The sequence below is a fragment of the Falco punctatus genome (assembly GCF_963210335.1).
Source record: "Falco punctatus genome assembly, chromosome: 4".
In the NCBI taxonomy this organism is placed as follows: Eukaryota; Metazoa; Chordata; class Aves; order Falconiformes; family Falconidae; genus Falco; species Falco punctatus.
The window spans coordinates 109,995,607-110,015,992 of record NC_137583.1 but is presented as its reverse complement, the minus strand read 5'-3'; the positions used below and the strand labels follow the sequence as shown (position 1 = coordinate 110,015,992).

At 42.7% G+C, this 20,386-nt stretch overlaps 1 protein-coding gene across 1 annotated transcript in view; it reads right to left on the bottom strand.

The window, feature by feature from the left end:
• Positions 1-20,386, bottom strand: part of LOC308061949 (uncharacterized protein) — a 101,873-nt gene that overhangs the window by 66,672 nt on the left and 14,815 nt on the right. The window contains exon 1 of the mRNA XM_080382695.1: positions 6,649-20,386. This exon is cut by the window's right edge and continues 14,815 nt beyond it. Coding sequence (XP_080238821.1) covers positions 6,649-6,678 — 30 coding nt within the window. The 5' untranslated portion in view covers positions 6,679-20,386. The remainder of the gene's footprint in view (positions 1-6,648) is intronic.

Genomic DNA, 20,386 nt, shown 5'->3' with positions numbered 1-20,386 from the left:
GTCCTTGCTTGAGCAAAAAGAGCTTTCCATTGCTTCATGAACTTCACCTGGCTTTGGATCATTACCAGACTGCACCAGGAAAAGCTCCTTGACTTGGAGATGTCATTTGGCATATCTTTCCCCATCCCTTAAAGGTGAGCACCATGACAAAATGCAACAACAAAAAAAACTTACTTCTCAGAGGACGGAAACAAAGCACCCAGGATTTTTCTAAAAGCTCTTTAGGCCACTTCCTCCATGCAAATCTCTCTTCCAAATGTGGGACTTGATATGTCACATGAAGCCATATCTGCTGCTCAGAGTCTAAATTTAGACTCTTTTAAGAACTGAAACGATACCAGAGGAAAAATGTTTAACAATGGTCTTTATTTAATTTGACATATCCCTCTTCAAATACTTCCCTTGCAAAATCCTTTTGTGTTCTTTTAAGTAGGACAGTTTCTTTTCTTTGTGTAATTCAAGTGTGGCATAAAGTGGGAGCTACCCATTCAAAAACACACACATGCACAAGTAAAAAGATAAATCTAAAAAACCAAAACTGCTTAATGTTCCAAATAGGGAGTAAGAGGGAGAAGGGAAGAAGAAAAAATGCTAGAAAGAATAAAGAAAATTAAAGAAAAAAGTTGTGCAACATTTTGCTGATTCTTCGCAGGCTAGGATGCATGTAATATTTATCACAGTCAATATTTTGACACTGTCACTTTAATATCTCACTATCAAAACAACCTGAAAAGTGGTACTGTCATATTAATAAAAGTTATTATTACTATTATGTTCCACAGATCAGTTCCCTTACATTCATGCTTTCTGTCAGTATTTGTTCTGTGTTTTGTTTCACTTTCGTGGCAGCACATGAATGGGAGCAGGATTCACTGCTACTCCTACCCAAAGTCATAACCGCATGTTTCAGATGTGAGAACTATCTCCTGTATGACGGACTGCAGTGATGCAGACAACAGATAACAGGACCAGAGGAATCAGAACCAGGCTTCACAGAATCAAGCAAACATGTTTAATAACAGAGAGGAATCCAAATCTATAAAATAATTCATACTCTGAAACAGCACTAAGCGGAAAGTTTTAAAAACATTTTCAAGATGTATTACTAGATTTTTAATTCCTGAACTGTGCATATAACACATTTGTTTGATTTATTGTCTAAAGTAAACTTTTACTACTTTTTATGCCTGCTAGCACGGAAACAATTAACAAAACAAAGGGAGAGTGTATGAGACTACCACCCACAGCCCACTCATCAACACAGCTCCTAAGTGCACTCCCAACTGCATAGTCCAGTTTTGCCCTTAGCTTCACAACTGCAGCCCCACTGTCAGATGTCTCCTGGTGGTTGGAAAGGGGATGCTGGTTAGGTCTGTGTTAGGAGGCAGAGAATGTTCATGTGATTTTCCAAAATCCAAGCAGCAGGTATTGTGATATTGAGCTGTAAGTGGATTTCAGAAGGGTACTTAAGTGATGGAGACAAGAGGTCAGGTTCCAACTGCTGAGCAAGATACTCAGAGGGCAGTTCATTAGGTGATGGTGCATGTGGAAGGTGCAACCATAGAAGAAACAGAGGAAAAGATCAGCTAATAGAGAAGCAGAAAGAGGCATAGGTTTGCTTCACTGGAAAAAAGGAGAGGCATGAACAGACAAATTATGAGAGAAGAAAGAGATTCAGACCAAGCAGAAGAGAAGAGAAAGAACAAGCATGTTGCATGAAAAGAGACAAGCCAGAGGACTCTGTAGGCATTTTTGCTCACATTAAGAAGAGGAAGGTCTTTGTGACCAGTGACTTCTACTAAGAGTAATTGGGAAGACTCTTGTTAAAGTCAGATTTAGGCAAGAGAATGAGTACTGGCAGCTAGGAGCAAGGATGTGCTGTAGTGCTGGAAAAGATCCTGATCAGAAAGAAAGAAAATCCACTGGCTGTCCTTCATAGTGGGCCAGATGACACTGCCATAGTCACGGTAGAGGTGATCAGGGATAGCTGCCAGGTGAAAATGCAGAAGTGAACGAAGTTAGAGGTGCCGTTCAGTAGGCAAAGAGCAAAGGCCTAACTCAAGATGTAGGATAAGCTTATGGCTCATGGGCCAGTGCTATGGACGGGGTTCTGGGATGTGTGACACCCAAAAAGGGGCTCACAGAGTGAGGACTGGACTACCCTTGGGAATCAGCCCCACGCAGATAACTCCTAGGATTGCTGTTGCATGACTTATATGAGCTTGAAACTAGAAACAGAGGAGAGAGGGTTGGGAGACTCACTTAATCTCCATGCCTGATTCTAACACAAGGAAAAAAAGTAAATCAGATAAATGAGATTATTGCAATGGGTAATAGGACACAGAAGAAGCAAGGAATAGGCAGCAAGAGAATACGGGAATAATATTGAAGAGAGGAATAAATGTTTGTGTGATACATTTAATGAAATTTGCTATTTAAAACTGGATTAAAACAGAGAAAATCATGAGAAATGCTGTGCATTAAGACCAGCTACATATAGGAAGTAGAATCTCTGGTGCAGAACAAAAGAAAAGGATATTACAAGAACAATAGAAACACATTGGAATAGTAATCTTGCCTCAAACACAGGCATTGAAAGACATGCATTACTTAAAAAAGAAGAAAAGGTAAAAGGCGGTGAGGTAGCAATTCTCATTAACTGATGAAGTAGACTGAAAAGAAATAAGAATTGATTGCTTCAGTAAAATCCAGAAACAGGCTAAGTCAAAAATCACTTTTGGAAACCCTGAAAAAGAGGGTCTACGGGAATTAAAATAGGGTCTGCCACTTGCTTTGGTGGTTGGGTTTTGTTATGGCTGGAAGTCACCATCTTACCACAAGAAACTAAGGGAACACATCATTAGAAGACTTTCAAATTCACCATGCAGTAAGCAATGCTTCCATATACAGAAGGTCAAACTATCTTTGCATGAAAGGGACAAATTTCTACTGCAAGTCATCCCACGCTCTAGAGCAACATTAGACATAGTTCTGGTAAGTAACAAAACACTTCAAGGTAACTGCTTGTAGCATAGAAGTTTGGTCTAAATGACCATGAGCTGATTCAATTTTAAATAAGCAGGAAAAAAACAGGCCTAGACCCATGATCTGTGAGTTTGATCTTGAAATGTCCAGCAAGCCAGAAAGTACTATCTTAAGACCTCTAGGATCTGAATGTAGCAGGGGCTTGACCTCAAGGGTACAAAAACTGTTACGCACCCCCATCCCAACTTTCCTACATACAACAAAGGGGAAAAATCATCATGGAGTAGGACAAACACCCCTCACAAAAAGAGATGAGGAAAGAGCTGACATAGACCAAAAGAAAGAGCTGATCAGCAAAGAAAAACTTGAGGTCAAGAAGCACGAGACTGAACTACGACTGGGTGAGACAGGCTGTGGGAGACCCTGCCGAAGAAACACACAGCAAGTGTGCATCAAAATAAGTAAACTGACGGGCAAACAAATACAAACGTTGCTGTTGGGGCATTTTCCGCTGACCCTCTGTTCCAGCTATCCCAGCCTAACTCCTTTTTTTCCAAGATCTGCTCAGCAAAAAGCAGCATCTCCACTTCCAAGACTGGCCAGAGTTGGTTTATGCTGGAAAGATCTGTGCAGTCTATGAGCCTGCCTTGTCCCATGTCGCTGCAAAGGAGTTAAGCCAATCTGGTTTGCTTTGCATGGCACTGGATGTGAGGAAGTGCAGACGGCTTAGTTCCATGAGGAAGTGCAGACGGCTTCATTGCGTGTCTCCATTCTGAGCATTTGCTTATCCAGATGTATCAACAGCACCATAAATCATCTCACCATACCAAACTACTTTTGACTAGAGGAACTGGGTAAGGGGAGCCAGCCCCACCTTTGAGCTTTTACTTATAATTCATAGTGGCTGTCAGATGGCCGTTTGGAGAGAGCAGAGTGAGCAGAAATGGGTGAGGAGGAAACCACAGATGAGGAAAGGGTGAAGAACTTTAGATATTGATTAGCCCAGCATATAAGTGAACCTCGTGCTCGGGAAAAGTTACGAGCTTGAAGCTGGCCTTTGCAGAACAAACGCTATGCAAATAGGAACAGACAGACAAACTTCCCACAATGCAGCCCCAATGCTGTGCTGCATTTGTATCGTGACTAGCGCAAGGAGATATTGAGCTTTGACTCAGGTTTCTGGATGTGACGGTAACAACTACAAAAATAAAAAGAGCACAGACTTGGGCCTCAACTACTGTTGACACTCAGCACAGCCATGTGTAACAGCGGGTACCTGTATTGCTGTGGCAGACGGGAATGCCTTCAGGCTTTCTCCTGCAAGGTGACTGAGACCTGGCATATCATGCCATACACCGTGAACTTGGGCAGTTACAGGCAAAGCCTTCTGAGCACAGTGACTGGGCTATGGTGACTGTCTTTACTTCATCAGGTGCCCCTGGGAACACTGAACCCATGGTCAAGTGCAAGAATCCATTGGATGCCTGGCTGCAGCCCGGGCCAGCCCAGTCTAACCATAGCTCCTGTCACTGTGCGGTACCTGGTCTGGCTTGGAAGCATCGCAGGTGACCTGAAAAGCCCAAGTCAGTTTTTCGTGATAAACCTACTGAGGGGCTGGGGTTGGTAAAGGCATGACAAAGCAGCAAGCCCACCTAGCATGGTGGGCAGGTATTCCCCAGACAGCATTCCAGCACCTGGGCTTAGAGTATCACTGTGACCACACTGGAAAGCAAATGATGTGGACAGCAGTGACCTGCACCGTTCATTCAAGGCATGGGGGTCCTTTGCAAGCCTTCACCAGTCCTTTGATATCTTCAGTGCTACCTCCTAGTGTCACTGGGATTTTCCCAGCCCAGTTGTTCCTCCTACCAGTACTACAAATGCACTGGAAATGGCTGCCCGTTGTGTCACCTCAACACACCACAGCATGCAACCAAGGTTCCCAATAACATCTCCCTAGAGAACCCAGAATTTCTTTTTTAGGGTTACAGAAACTTTTAAAAACATTGGATCTCACATAGGGCATACACCTCCACCAGTATGAAAATAACGCATGTGGCTCTGCTCCTTCAGGGGACGACTTCGTGGATCAGATGAATGATGAATTACCCTGTCAGTCAGAGCTCTTCGTTTCAGGGAGATAAAAAGCATGTGCCTGAATAGAAGCTACTATTCACACATCCACACGGATGGATGTGACAGGTTGCTTCTGTGGCACCCAGTCCTGGGAGCTGCCCCTTAGATTTGGCATGGGATTCTGTGAAGAGCTGCAAAATGGTGGCCAGAGCTAAAGTTTGGGCTTCTGGGCATCACCAGACTATAAAAAACACCGCAAAGGCTGCGGGGTGAGGACAGCATGGAGTTGTTTCCATCTCTAAAGCCGGTAGCTCACACGCAGTGGCTGCTACAGGCTGCAGCATTGCTTTGGCCAGGGCAGGGCTCTGGGCCTTGTGCTTGGCAGATCCACCTGAGCTTGGAGCGGGTGGACCGAGTCAGCAAAAAGCTGCAGCCAGACCAAGACACACCTCCCCGAAAATTATAAATACATCTATAAAGGTGACATGAGGAAACAAATGACTAGGGAAAATTCGCAGGCTGGGAAGCAGCCCTGCCCTACAGACGTCTTCATGGAGCCCATTTTTACACTTCTCACAACTAGATCCTTACCAAAGGAGGAAAATGTGGTTCTTGATGTGCAATCAGTGCCAGCTCTTTACTGGATTTACTTCCATCCTCATGGCACTAACTTGCTAGCCCCATAAATGTTTTCTACAAGAGTTATAAAAGAAATTGTTGTAGAGCTCTGCTGGCTGTACCCAGTTAAATGATGATTGCTGTTTACAGGGCCTTTCTAATGAGGGATGATCTAGAAAGACTTTAACCTCCTCATCATCATGATATAATAGCCATAAGGGCTGTGAGCGTTGTACAGCCAGGTTGGTCCACTGCCAGTGAATCTGAAATGTACTTACAGCATGTGGGTGCCTATGCTAACCGGTTTGGAGTGTAAAGAAAACCTGCATAAGTCCTACTTTATTTTTTACTGTACTGCCTAATAGATGCTCCGTCAAGTTATACATTTCTTGCTGTGACAAATTATTCTTCTTCTCCTGACAGGACCTCCAGCTGAGTCCGCTGTGCTCAATTAGGAGAAAATGCATATTTTAATCCGCCCCATGGTGTAGTAACATTTCACTCTGTGGCCTTGGCAAAGGCGCCATTTAACTATTTCTGCAGTGGTTTCACATGCAGCACATTATTCTAATGTCAGCAGCATTTCCGTCTGTTCTAGTTTCCCTGGCAGTACTCCCCTAGGCATTGGGATGTGGACAATTAAAGCCCACTTTATCATCTTGGAACCAATGATTTCCTTCCCCTGATACAGTTCATCACTACACAGCAGCTGCTCTTACCGTCACAACCATCTTTGCTTTTCCAGGCCACCACAGCCTCCCGGTAAGCTGTTACGACCACTCGCCACTGATGGACTGGCAAAAGGTGCTCCTACACCCCACCTAAAACAACGCATCAGGTCCCCGTCCTCCTCAGTAGTTATGACCAGCTCCAGATCCCACCCCCCATCACCCCCACCCCCGGCATCTACAGCAATGAACAGAGATCACCTCAAAACCACATAGCCTGTGTTATATGGATAAAAGTTACCTCTTTCCAATAAATCACCAGGACTTCCATGAAATGTCTTCAAATGCTGTAGTAGCACTTGAAAACTACCCACGCGTGACTCAGCAGTCATGGAGAGCTGATGAGATGAGAACCCACACGACGTTACTTTTATGGTGCAATATGGCTCTCTCTCTTCACTGTTTGCAGGGAAAACAAACAATTAAGAGTTATTTGTGGGGAAAAAAACAGTCCAGTGAGAGGAATAGACTGCACTAAAAAAAAGGAAAAGTGGAAGATTCTTTACAGGATTATCAGGATCTCTGTGGAAATACCCAGTCGTGCTGGTACATTCAGGATGGAGTCTACCCAGAGGGATAGCACTACTCTTTTTGACTGCCTCCAGGCTGGTTTTGGCTGACTGAGTCTCAGAAATACTTCCAGAGAAATTTTTAATTTCAAGTCCCAATTTTTAGTCTTCTGGCTTTTTGCAGAGGATCTTCTCACATGTTGTTTTGCTTACCTGTAGTCAGAGGTCCAATCATTCAAAAACCTTGTTTGCCCAAAACAAACTCATGGTCCCCAATGTATTCAGTAGCCTGGGAATCTCATTAATTAATTGAAACCATGGTTAGCTGAATTAATTCAATGTCTTTGACTCAACTTGGATAACAAACGTCTGACTGCATTTCTTTTGTGTGAAATGCGCTCTCTGGTACTAGTTACCCTGTTGAAAATACATCTTGCCTTTTAATCAGCACAAAGCAAAACAAAGATAAGCCTGCTGAAAAGGGCTTTGAAAAGCAGTTGAAGTAGCAGAGGAATTATGTGCAAGTCTGTAGAGTATATTTATGCTTATAAAACATCATATAAAATTTTAATTGGTACCCATGAAAGCACCAGCAGCTGGGTTGAGAGGGTTCTCGATGGAACGGTTCAGCGAGGCAGCAGTAGAACAAATGTTTGCCTTTTCAGTACACTCAAAGCTTGTCTTGAAACACCACTGCTGAGTGGTCAAGCATAGTTGGTCCTTAAACTTCTCCAACGTGGCCAGCCAAGGCTGGCCAAGGAAAGGGATCAGTGAGGAATCTGATCAAACACCTCAAGTTAAAGGTTCAAGGCTTTGTGTTGGCAAAGGCAGCCCAAGCAAGCAAATCGAGCCATCCTGAGATTAGGATTGCTGTACTTAAAGATTTTAAGAAGTGTTCACCTCTCACACTGCACTGCAATACATCTGCAAGTCAACAGACTCATCTGCTGTAGCCCTGATGGGTCTGGTACCTAGTAGGGCATCTAGTCTGTTACAACCAGATAGGTGATCCCAGGACTTCTGAGGAAAATCCAGTGGCAATCCGGAGAGCTCTGGGACATATCAGCTTCCTGGTTAGCAACAGGTCCGCTACCTTAGGTATGAAAGCAGAGATAGGTACCCAACAACAACATGGGCTTCCATTAATAGCACCTCATTTCCGTGGGTGAGCACCGGCGCTTCACGTGGTTTAGGCTGCTCATGCACCGCCGTTGTCTGATGCGGTGGGTGCGCTGCACAGACTTTGCTACTGGAGAGCTAGCTCAAACATGAACTCCTTTGAGCTAGTTGCTGCTTTTTATTGTAGATCTGTGCTGGATTTGAAACAGTGCCTTAGCAATAAAAAGCTCCCCAGGACATATGGGAATATCTCATTAGCAAAATTACTTTTTTCCAAGAGTGGTTTTTGTGTAAACATAAAGCCCTTCATTTACAATGAGAGCATTTCAGCAGCCATCTCTTCCTCCTATTTTCATGCAATATGCCAAGGACATATATTCTTTTCTTGTAATCCTATGGAAAGGAGCAAGATCCTTCAGGAGCTGGCTGATGAAGTACACGTTTCAGGCAATGATAAGTACAAATGCAAATGTAATCTGGGTGTGACTTCTCATTTAGGTGTTTTCCTATTGCTTAGCTTCTTCATCTTATTCAGTTAGACTAATCCTAGCGCTGTCGTTGCAAGGTCTTACTGGATTGTGGTATTGCATGTGGCTCACTTTACAGAAAAGAGTGGAGGAGAGATGTTCATAGGACTTCTTTGAAGCAGGTACAACACCCCTCAACCCCTCACTGACCACAGGCACTCAGAGGGACTGGTTGCCCCTCCAGCAATTTCAGTCAATTGTTAATCAGATGGGAAATAAGCAATACTTAATGTATTCTTGTCGTGTCTCTTTTTTTTTTTTTTTTTTTATTCCCAATTAAGGAACCAGGAATTCAGTTGGGGAAACAATGACATATTTACGAAAAAACCTTTCAAACAACTTCTGGGGTGAGACTTAAATAACTTTGACTTGTTTTCACAAGCACAAAATAAGCAAGTCTGGGAGACTGTCACCAGGCCTTGAAAGAAGAATGAAGGAAAAGGACTGGATAAGGCAGGAGAAATGGGATGTGCAGCATTTCACCCCTCCACACTATGAAAATAGCATAAAGGGGTTTAATAGAGACCGTAGGTCTTGTGCAATTCACAGAAATTTGCTGTAGGACAGTGTGGTCACCTGGCCATGGGAGAGGACTTCCTTCTGAGCATCACTGTCTTGGGGACAGAAATATACTGATGGTTAACCTTCGTGCCACCATTTCTATCATAACTTTGGCATATGGTTGACAAAGCAGGTCACATTAAAAACCTGCAGATAACAAAACAAGTTCTGAGGTCCAAAATGACACATTAGTCCAACCAGTGCCAGAGTTGAAGGCGAAACCCAGCACTCCCAAGTCCCAGTCCAGCACCCTGTCAGAGCTTGTTTTCTCCAAGCTTTCTTACCTATCCCTGGATGTGACAGCAGCATATTTGCATGCTGCCTCCACTCTAGTGAGACTCACCTTCAGGAAAAGGATACCAGCTAATTATAAGCAAGCTCTCTGATGATCAGTTCATTTGCAATTCCTTGCAAGCACGGTTTTGGGATTGTATAATACAAGGCATAATACCGGCCACTCCAACAAGACAAATCATGAGAGATGTGCAAATGGACAGATGAGCATTTGTCCTTGAGGGAGGACGTTTAGCATACCTAGAAACACAACCATTTTTAAAATTAATTAATCCCCTTAAGGAATTGTGAGTGATGGATTAGAGACCTTAACTGGGGAAGCAGTCTGTGACACAGTGTATGTTTGAGGAGGCACTGAAAAAGGACATGAGTTCGCAGTCTCACGTGCTTAAGCAAAACCATCAGCCTCAGAGTGGAACATATTTATTGGCTGGAGACGGAGAGGCTCAGGGGGACCCTCGGAGCCACATGCAAGCAGAGGAGAATCTGCAGCACCTACTGCTGTCCAGTCAGCTAGCTCTGAGAGCAGCTGTGCGAGAAGAGGAGGGGGAAAGCTTAACATAGCATCACCAGGGAGGAATACAGCATGCAATGACATTTTTAAAACATATTCTTGACTCTGAGAAATGTCTACATAAGCAGGGTAGCAGACGATACGTAGATTTCTTATTTTAATGGAACAGAACAGCAGGACATTGCTTCAGATGTGCTTCCTTACTAAATCTGCTTCTTAGTTTTTGAGTCTGAGTCATCTCTATCTTAGTATGCAATGTGTTCCACCAAGTAATGAGATTTCTTTGAGTTTCCACTGTATTAGATTTCTCTACACATCAAATATTTAATAAGAATTAGCATTCAGCCATCCTCCCTCCTCCCCTGCACAATAATATTAACTTCTACTGAGACACCAACATTTTGCTATTCACAGTGCTACTTGGAAGTGTAAGTGAAAAAGCCCTGTATATTTTTCCAAGGGACTTGCTGTGGCCCTGTAAGAAAAAGAATGACCAAGAGAGAAAGACGCAGTAAACTGAAGGTGTGAAAAGAGACTTCTCATTAGCCTGTGTGTCAGTTACAGTATCTGAGGAACAATTTCATAGCAATAGCATATTTATTTGATGTGGCACAGATATCTGGGCTTGCTGTTACGGATGGCATTTGCTCTTAATGCTTAAAGTACCTCTTTAACAAAATGGCACTCCATAAAAATTTAGTGTGTTCCTACTGTAATTAAAAAGCCCTAGTCATTTTTGCATTTATGATATAAACTATAATAGCTGTAAAATCCTGCAATTAATTTGCGCCAACATTTCATACTTGAGAAATTCTCATTACAAATTTCATTACTTATTCACTTATCTGTAATTTGTCCTATATAACCTAAAGAATATTAACAAATTTAGAGTCACTTTTGCTCTATTAAAAGCTAAATAGAAAAGCCTTTCACCTAGCAAGCCAATCGTGATAACATTCTCAAGCCTGCTGCAAAATGGTGGTCGGCTACGGTCAGGGTATACAAGAAGAGATATAATGAAGCACAAGCCATAAACGACATGCAAAGCCCTTTGGACGCTGTGTGATGTATCCTGAGCTAATCCACTGCGCCCTCATTAGTTTAAAAGCATTACAAGGCTCGAGTGTCTTACACCGTGGCTGTGAATATGATGCACAGCTATCTAAGGGCAGGACTGGCAATAAAACAACAACGGAATAGTTATCTACCCCGCCAAGAGCGACGATGCGAAGTCCAAAAGACAGGGATTTCTGTTCCCCCTTCGCTCTTCAGTTTTCTTCCCTGCTGCTCACAGCCACCATTTTCACTCTGGATAACTGCAGGACTTTGAGGGCTGTAAAATCATGAGGAGCACTGACACAAAGCCCCAGTTTTCCTCCAAATAAGCGACAGCGCTACCAGAACAAGGCAAAAGAAAGGACTGGAGGGAGAGGGCTGCACACATGAGCCAGTGGAAGGGGTAGAGGAACTGCTGCTGCTCTGTAGTTTCTTCCAGCTGCCGAATTCTGACAGTGTGACAGCAAAAACACCCAACTGCTCTTGAAATTCTGACCATATCTTCTTCATGGCTTTGTCTTCTCTGTCACCTCCTCTGGGGACAGTGCCCCCACCCAACAGATGCTAGAACTCTGCTGGAAGGAGCTTAAGTAAAGAAAACCATCGTCTCCAAGACTGCTGACAACCCCCTGCTCCGTCCAAGTCCAGTTCAGCTCTGCCCAACCTCAGAACAGCATTCCTAAATATGTTCTTCATGAACTTTCACCCTCTCTGTTTATTTAAACTCATTTTTAGCTACAAGAGGATGCTTTACTCCTTCCCCAGTTCTTGGCTGTGCATTTGCAGGACAGTACCACTCACCTCACTCACTGTATTAACGGAATCCTCCTGCCAAGTCTTGCACATGATGGCAAAATCTAATGACAATAGAAGCCAGCAAGAAGCAAGCAGGAAAGACTGAAACCCTCTGGCAAAAGAAGGAACAAACACATTTTCTTCCTCACAGTGCAAAATCTAGAAGTGTAACTCCACCTCCAAAAGACAGCCCACCGGTAATACAGTAACACAAGCCCGGGGCATGCCCCCAGTATTTTCTGATATGGTAAGAAGAAATAAGTTACGATCTCCTAAAGCCTGGGTAGGCTGAAACAAGAGAAAACAAACTGGGATTCCATCGGCTTCATTTGACTGAGAACTCTCAGAAGCGTGCAAGTAAAGAATAAGATTTGATTCCAATGGGACAAATGAACTTTGGCTGACTTTGCAAACATTATGAGAGCTGTTATAACACATCACGCACATAAGAAGTATAATGGAAAACAAGTAACTTCACCTCCTGCAACACAACAAAGCCCAAACATACTGTACCAGGACAGTGCCACTGTTTCCCCAAAACCATATTCACAAGGAAGAGAGACTCAAATATGAGTATACGCATATGTACTATATAAAGACATATATATGTTCTCCCCTTCCCAACAATAATATATATATATATAATATAACATCATATTGGCATTTTGCTAGCTTTTATATCACATTCATTTTATTTCTATCTGTAATTAACTTCTACAAAATTTAACTGTGAGGCAGGAAATTACTATTCCAGTATAAATAATCTTGCTTCTGAAAATGGCAGCTTTAACACAACCAACAATACAATTCATATGTGAAAGAAATTGGCATACTTATTAGTTCTGTGTGCTCCATCTTTTACAGAATATTATGGTGTAAATTGAAATTTTATATGATTTAATAAACTTATATGATAGCCAAGCACCCACATAACTGTAACAAACTGTACTCCTCTCTTAATCAGGGCTCTTGCTACATGCAGGGCTCTCTTTCATTATCGAAGCCTTAGCTTATGACAAACCAGACACTGTTACAGTACCTTCAGAAAAGTACATTTACAGCACCACAATCCTTCAAATATATAGCCCTTAATTCTGGAGGATAGTTGTTGTAAAGGGGAATATAGGATCTACCTTTCTTCCACCATGAATCAACTTTGTAAACAAGTTATCCAGCAGAATTTCCATTGTGCTGCATAATAAAACAGTGGCAACAAACAAATATATACACCTACAGACATATGTGGGGGTTTGTATCAAGCTGACAGACACTAAAATGGAATAACAGAAGAATTTGGGAGAGAGAAAGGTTTATTTGGCCTCCAAATCTCTGGTTAGTTCTACAGAGATAGTACCTAAGATTTAAAGTTTCTTTGTCTTCGGTGCACTAGAGTCAATATATGATGCCAGCTGTCACCTTTCAAAAAGTTGCTGGCCCACCTAGATAAATGGTCCTCTGTAGAAAGAGGAGTGATGCACAATGCTTCTGGTTTGATCTAAAAGCCTCTCCTTAATACGTGTAAATGCATTGCATATACTGAATATATATACCACTCGGCAGCTGCCTTAAGAGCAAAGATCATCAGCACTCTGACGCCGCAATTCTTTACATGCTGGGTGGCATCTCTTTACTTGCCGGGATTATGACGCCCTTGACATCCTTTCCTGTAGAATTAAAGGGTAACTGGTAATTAGGGTCAATGTTTACCCCAGTTATCTGCAAGGAAGTACAATGAAGGAATGATTCAGTCAGGCCACCACATTCCCTATAAGCCACCCTCAAGCATTTGCAAACAAGTCAAGGGAATGAAAGATGTTCTGTTGCTCCCTTTGCTGCACAGAATGCCAGCAAAGCTATAAACAGGGACTTTCAGAGGCACAGTTGTCGTCACTGGTTTTTGTTCTCTGCTTCTAAGTTTTAAACATGACCTTCCACCAGCAGCTTTTAATGTATTTTTGCACTCCAGAGTACAGCCCATTGCACCCAAATTAATGCCTGAAATACATTTTCAGTGTTTGCAATATTTTTAGAAATTATGTTTATGGAATACCCTTGGAAGAGAATTAACTTTTTATTCATAATACATAAGCTTTACATTTTTAATAACAGAATTAGACCTTCACTGATTTTATAACTATACTATTAGCCAACACACTCTGGTTTCAAATTAATTCGAAATAACTCACACAATGACTTTCTGCATTCAGAACTGGAGAAGCATGGAGTCTGAAGTAGGCAGAGTCTGTTAAATTAAGCAGTAATTGCAGCTACTGCTAATGAAAGCACAGAACAGTTTCCCTATTCCTTAGCACACACCCTGGATTTATTCTGAGACACCAGAATGGATGAGCTGCTGATCACCTTTTGCTAAAATCTGATTTCAGAAGTGGCACAAAGGTCTCTGAATAAACTGCATCTCTCAGTGAATTCTCCCTTAAATTTGCATCATGCAAAGAGGTTTGTTTAAAAGCATAATGATCATTTATATGTGCACCAGCATGGAGTCTATGCCGCCTTCTCACTGAATACCTATATTGGATTTAGCACTTCCATCCTCAGTAGGGTCACATTCTACGTCCTATGGTGGCAGGAGATGCGAGATGGGCAAACACACGTGACTAGAGACCTCTGCAGATGTCAGGGACTCACTGCTCCAAGTGAAGGAAAGCTTCCCTTCAGGGACAGCATTTAAACATGTGTGGGAGCTTTCCTGAGGGAAGACTATAATGTTTGCCAACGCCTAACACAGCTAGGACCTAACCGGAGCTTTTTAGGTGCTGCTGTAATACGATTATTTATTACATAGGCCATATTAACCCATAGGGTATACTCATGCTGTACTTCACGACTGGTCAGAAACACACATGATTATGAAACAGAAAATATCTTTGGGAAACTAGTATTGTAGTAAATATCTTAGCCACTGCGCTGGATCCTAACAGCATTTAGAGTGGTTAGATTCTCAAGACACAGGGTCTGCAAATAAAATGTTGTATTACCTTGGTGCGGAAAAAACTCATCTTACCCGTTCCTCCCAAACCCTCTAACGCCCTACATTTTCACAGGGCCTTATACCACAATACTGAACTCCATGAAACCGTTTATTTAAAGTGCTACTACTCCAAACTCAGTATCTGTGGTGATACACTCAAAATCCAACAGATCAGGTGAGGAATAAACTGGAGCTGCCTGTTTTGTCCACATGCTTCTGTGTCAGCTACTTTCTTTACTACAAATATTTCTGTGGCAGATTCAAACGGAGCAACACATGCTGAGAAAGGCAACTAGTTTCTGGTTAGAAACTGGGCAGTTTCTAACCGCGGAGGAGAAAAGGTTCTCTACTTTTGAGGACAGGTCCTCCTATGATAAACCTGTCAGAAGTGTTACCTAACATTGTTGTCTGCATCACAATCTGTTTCCCAGTAACACTGGGTCTGAGTAGCAGTAATAGAATTAATTATACTTCATTTTGCTGTCTTTAACAGTATTGACCAAATTTAAGAACAAATGAGAAGCGCTTATCAAGCTTGAAGAAAATAATCCATCAGTGGCACAATTTAAATTCTCTGCAGTTCTCTTATTAATCAAAGTAACACTTACTATCCTATCTCCACTTCCCATTAACAGTCATTAAGCACTGTTGCTGATTGAAGCAATTTCTTTAGGGATCTCAACCTCATTTTTAAGAGAACCTTCTCCAGTGGAAAACAATATCATACAGGAACAGCGACTTCAAGAGAGGAAGAAGGTTCTTCAATCATGTTCTGACCTTGACATTTCTCTGCAGCAAAAGTTCACCAAGTACACAACCAACACGCTCCAAACTTCTGCCACCTTTCTTCCAGCAGCACCAGTGCCCCCTTATTAACCAGAGAGGAAAACAGCACTTCAGAAGATGGTTATAGCCAGCAGGTTAAGTGTCTTTAACAATTGTACCAGCCTGCATCGGTGATTATTATTTATAGAGCCTTTTCATACACAGAGAACCAATAACAAACAAACAAAAAGAAATCGTAGGACAGCTCATTCCATCACCTTACTGTCAACTCTCGGAGAAATCCAAGCCATGATAAATCTTAAAGGTTATATGGTACAGAAAAGATTTCTGATGTTGACTTTTTCTGCCCATTATAAACAATGTCACAGTCCGATAGCTTTTGTTGCAATAAACCCAGTCCTCAGAGGAAGCCTACCACACGGATGTAACACAAAGGGGCAGGAAAAATCCTGGGCTGTAAGGACTGGGCTGCAGCGGCACAGAGCAATATGTGTGCAGGTTGTGGGTGCATTGTCTGAGCTCTGCGCTGTTGATCCCAGCCTCGTAGGTGGCACACAAAACCACCTGGGGTAACAAAAAGCACTTTACGATTTAGGGGGGTTGCCGTGACTCTCCGCAATCTCAAGGAGTTTGTTCTGTGGCTGGGGGTTCTTTGCAAAGCCTTTGGGCTTATTGATTTTACAAGTCTTTATCTTGTGCCATTCTCCCCTAACTCAGCATCTCGCAGAATATTTCACTTTTACTGCTTTGGACAGTTTTAAGGAAAATGCTTCTCTTCCTAAGTCAGGGATGATACTGGGAGGCTGAAGATATCAGAGCTACTAACTTATATTTGAGCAGCAGTAAAAATCCCAACTAATAACACATCACGACGATGCTTGTGTGCAAGGCAGATGCTCATCACATCACAATTCAGCTCAGCAAAAGGCGTATTTCAGAGCCTGACTGCATCTCAACTTTTCCACATCTCTCTCAGGGCAGGGCTTTTATTGACTGGCCATTTTTGTCAGGTACCCATCTGCCTCTTGGCCTTCAAACACAAATTTTTTCTTGCTGCTGTATAGCTGTGACCATATCAAACCTACTGTCAGCCTTATTCAACCCAAACCTCCAACATTCAAGAGCTCATAAGATCAATCATAAATGTTCACACTGTGAACTGTTTCCAAAGTTTGCCACCCATCATACTGAGTAACTGAGTTCACTTTATCGTTTCAGAGAAGAAAAATCCATCAGTGGTACTAAATATAGAGATATCACTTCTGCTTAAGAAGTACTTGACCTGCAAATTAGTGGGTGCCGGGGAATATTTTAGGGAAGTATCGCTGGATATCTGCACGGATCTCATTCTGTCAGTGTCTCAGCTGTCAAAAAGCAGGTTACTGGCCTTGATGGTTGTTGCCTCCATCCTAGTGCGGCTGTTTCATACCCACTGCCACAGCCCCTCCCCGTCAGGGAAAAAGGGAAAAAAATAGGCAAGTCTGGCTGTGTGCTCTGCCTGCTTACCACCTCCACTTGTGTTTATACTGGGTGAAAATACAGTACGACGTTGGAATTTGGTGGCCAGACCACGTGCTGATTTTCTTCTGTATATAAATGGTGCATTGAGCATCAGGTTGGCAAAATACAGCTTAAAAATAAAGGGAAGCACAAAACATCACTTAACTTCTGTGCAGCTAACTCCACAATTCCAGACTCCACGATATGAAATGTTAGGCTAGCTTTTGGATCAATGTAATACCTACTCCCATTAAAGCACTTAAAAAGGAAAACGTCTTACAAAGTGTCCCATTAGCCTGACAAATTTACAACACTATGAATAGAAAACCAGAATACAGCATTGTGTTCAGGGAGCATGAATGGATTTCAGCTCTGTAGTGTTTCATCTGTAGGAAGAAGGTTAGATAGCCTATCACATACTTTCTCACTATTTATCAGCTCCACTTGCTACAGACACATGTATTAAAGTGAATTAACAATCAATTGTGGAGTGAATTATGGCAACTGTAGTGGGACTGAACAGAGGAACATGGGACCATAGCTTCCATCTCTGCATACGTCACTTACCATTAACGCTACAGATGAGGAGGAGGAGGAAAATCCTTTTCCATGTACTCGCACACACAGCACATCACCCCGGCAAAACGCACGGTGTAGGGTGGGAACGTTCAGCTCTGATGTTCAGTAGCTCCATGTGGAGGCATAAAGCTGTGCCGGTAGAAAATCTAAGAGTGAGCTCTATTTATGTACACGATTGACACAGTAAAATAATTTAAAACATAGGAAAAAACCCTATAGGAAGATAGGAAGGCTCATTCTGTGCATAAAATCTTGCCTTCTCTTTCTCCTTCACGAGTTTAGCCCATCAGTTTAGTCCCGTAAACCAGACAGAATACAAAGTCACTAATTGCAGCGCAGCTATAGAAATACAGAATACAAAGTCACTAATTGCAGCGCAGCTACAGAAATCATTTATGCGACAGCATCCATAGCTTCCTGTCATCTTTCTAGGGCACTTGGGCTGCGGTAACTATGTATTCTAGTAAGTTAACTCATTGCATTATATAGCCTGTTAGTCAAATGAACTGCTGGGAACAATCTGTTCCCAGTCAGGCCAGCAAAGGCTGTTTGTTTAACTACAACGATATTTTACAAAAAGTAAGCACGTTCAGTATCACAGTCATAGAGCTGTAGATATTTTTTGTCTTATTAAAATGGACAGATATATGACAGGACAAGGGGGAAAAGGCAGTTTTTATTCTTACACTTTTAATTTTTAATGTGAGCACCGTATTACGATAAGTGCTTGAGCACATCTTACATAATAGAAAAATAAAATATCTCTGCACAGAAACAAAAGTCATATAATGTTGAAGGTCACCTGCCTTACAACTTTACAAATAGTTCATTGACACAATGCAAGAGCGAGGCAAATAAATGTAATTAAAATATACTAAAAACAATAATAAAAACCACTGGGTTTTGTTTACACTGGAAGTGAGCAGGAACCATATTACCTCTGCAAACTATTTTCACTTAGCACAGTTCAGGCGGAATTATTGCCATGACCTTTTAAAAATGTAGAAGCGTGAATCGATAGCCTTTCAGAGGCACAACTGCAGAAGCAGAACAGGCCACGCTGTGGTGGTGTGTATTTCTGCATCAGAAGGCAGCTGAAACCTAATTATCATCAATCACATCAAGGTAAGTCAAGGCGGTGACAAGCACTTTGCAGGTGAGCGTAGGTGGGCATGTGCCTATGGGGATGCCTTTGTGCACACAGACACGTACCCACAGCTCTTCCGATGCCTGCGAGACGAGATTTAAAGGTGAGTTATAGGCAGTGTCACTCATTTACAATAACTAACACCAGCGTGTCAGAAACAGCAACCTGCAAATTATGTACGGGGGCTGGCAGGCTGCCACCCTCCCACAGACCTTGCAGCCACGAACCATGCCGGATTGTTGAGGTCATCATAAAGCTAACTTGGACTCTGGCCATCCGGTATTAAAAAATAACAGTTGGCCAATCAGCAACATTGCTCAAGCCCAAGGACAATGTAAGAAACCCCATTTTGATATTTCTTCTTCCTCCTCTCCCAAAGCACCAGTCCTTACAAGTCATCCTCGGAGGTTATGAACTGAGGTTGGGGGGTGTCCTACAAACCTCCTGCTGCTGTAGGTGTTTGCATCGCTGCCACTTCTGGAGCTATCAAAAGAATTTTGAAATGTTCATCAGGAGCCAGAGCAAATGTTGGCAAAACATTAACACATACTAGTGCTTAGCTGCATTGGATGGCCTAAGGATGAGAGTCTCGCATCACTCAAACACACTTCAATGAAAGATGCCTAAAGTTGTCAAACAGCGTTGGTATCAGAAAAGCACTGGTGACTCAGCGCAGTTCTGAATGGTAAGCCGTGGCTCACAGGTCTGAGCCTGGCAAAGCATCAGGCTTTTAACCATCTTTCTGCGGAGGCTGAACCCCTCCCCAGTCCAGCTTGTCCTGGTACGCCAGGAGGCCCTTAATATCCAGTATAACGGGAATACTACCTGCAGACTTAGCAACATTTAAAAATGGACTGATAACCCAGAATGCCCACTGTTTGTTGTATGGAGAGTAACAATAACAATACTAAAGAGAAAAAAATTAAAAAGTAAAGAAAGTCTTATTATGAGTTGCTGACAGTTTTGGTTTTTTTCCAGAAATGCCTATTTGCCTTTGAAACCTTGCATGCAAGAGGCAGATCAAAAAATCAGGCTGGGTCTCCGAAGTGCCACCCAGTGTGGCCATCAAAGCGCTGGAGCATCTGTGCCACTGGCAAGCCACTTGGGTGTCCTCCAGTTCAGCTACAGCCCCTCCAGCAGCCACCATGCTGGTCCCACGCAGCCCTAGCCAGCACACGCTGCCTCTCCTGCCGGTCAAGAACTAATCCCAGAGAGGAGGAGATGCACAAACACTTCTAATGTCACCTTGGATTTGGAGGTCAGCTACCGTAAAAACCTCTCAGCAAGCACTGAGCTTGTTGGAGGGAGTGGTGCAGGATTTAGGAAACCCAGGTACCGAAGTACAGCCAAGCGTTAAAACCTGTGTGCCTTACACGCGAGGTAGGAATACCACCACGTCACTTAACTCTCCTAAGAGTGCAGGTCAACAAAATAAGTTACTTTCTTTTTATTGGTCCTAAACCAGCTTTAGCTCCTTTTCTACATGGGAAGTTATTTGCTGTGTAAATGTCCACTGAATTTTTGTGATGCTAGGATCCACCACGCAATCACCACACAGAGCATCCCTTAGTACTCTGCTTCGCAGTGCCCTACGCTTCCC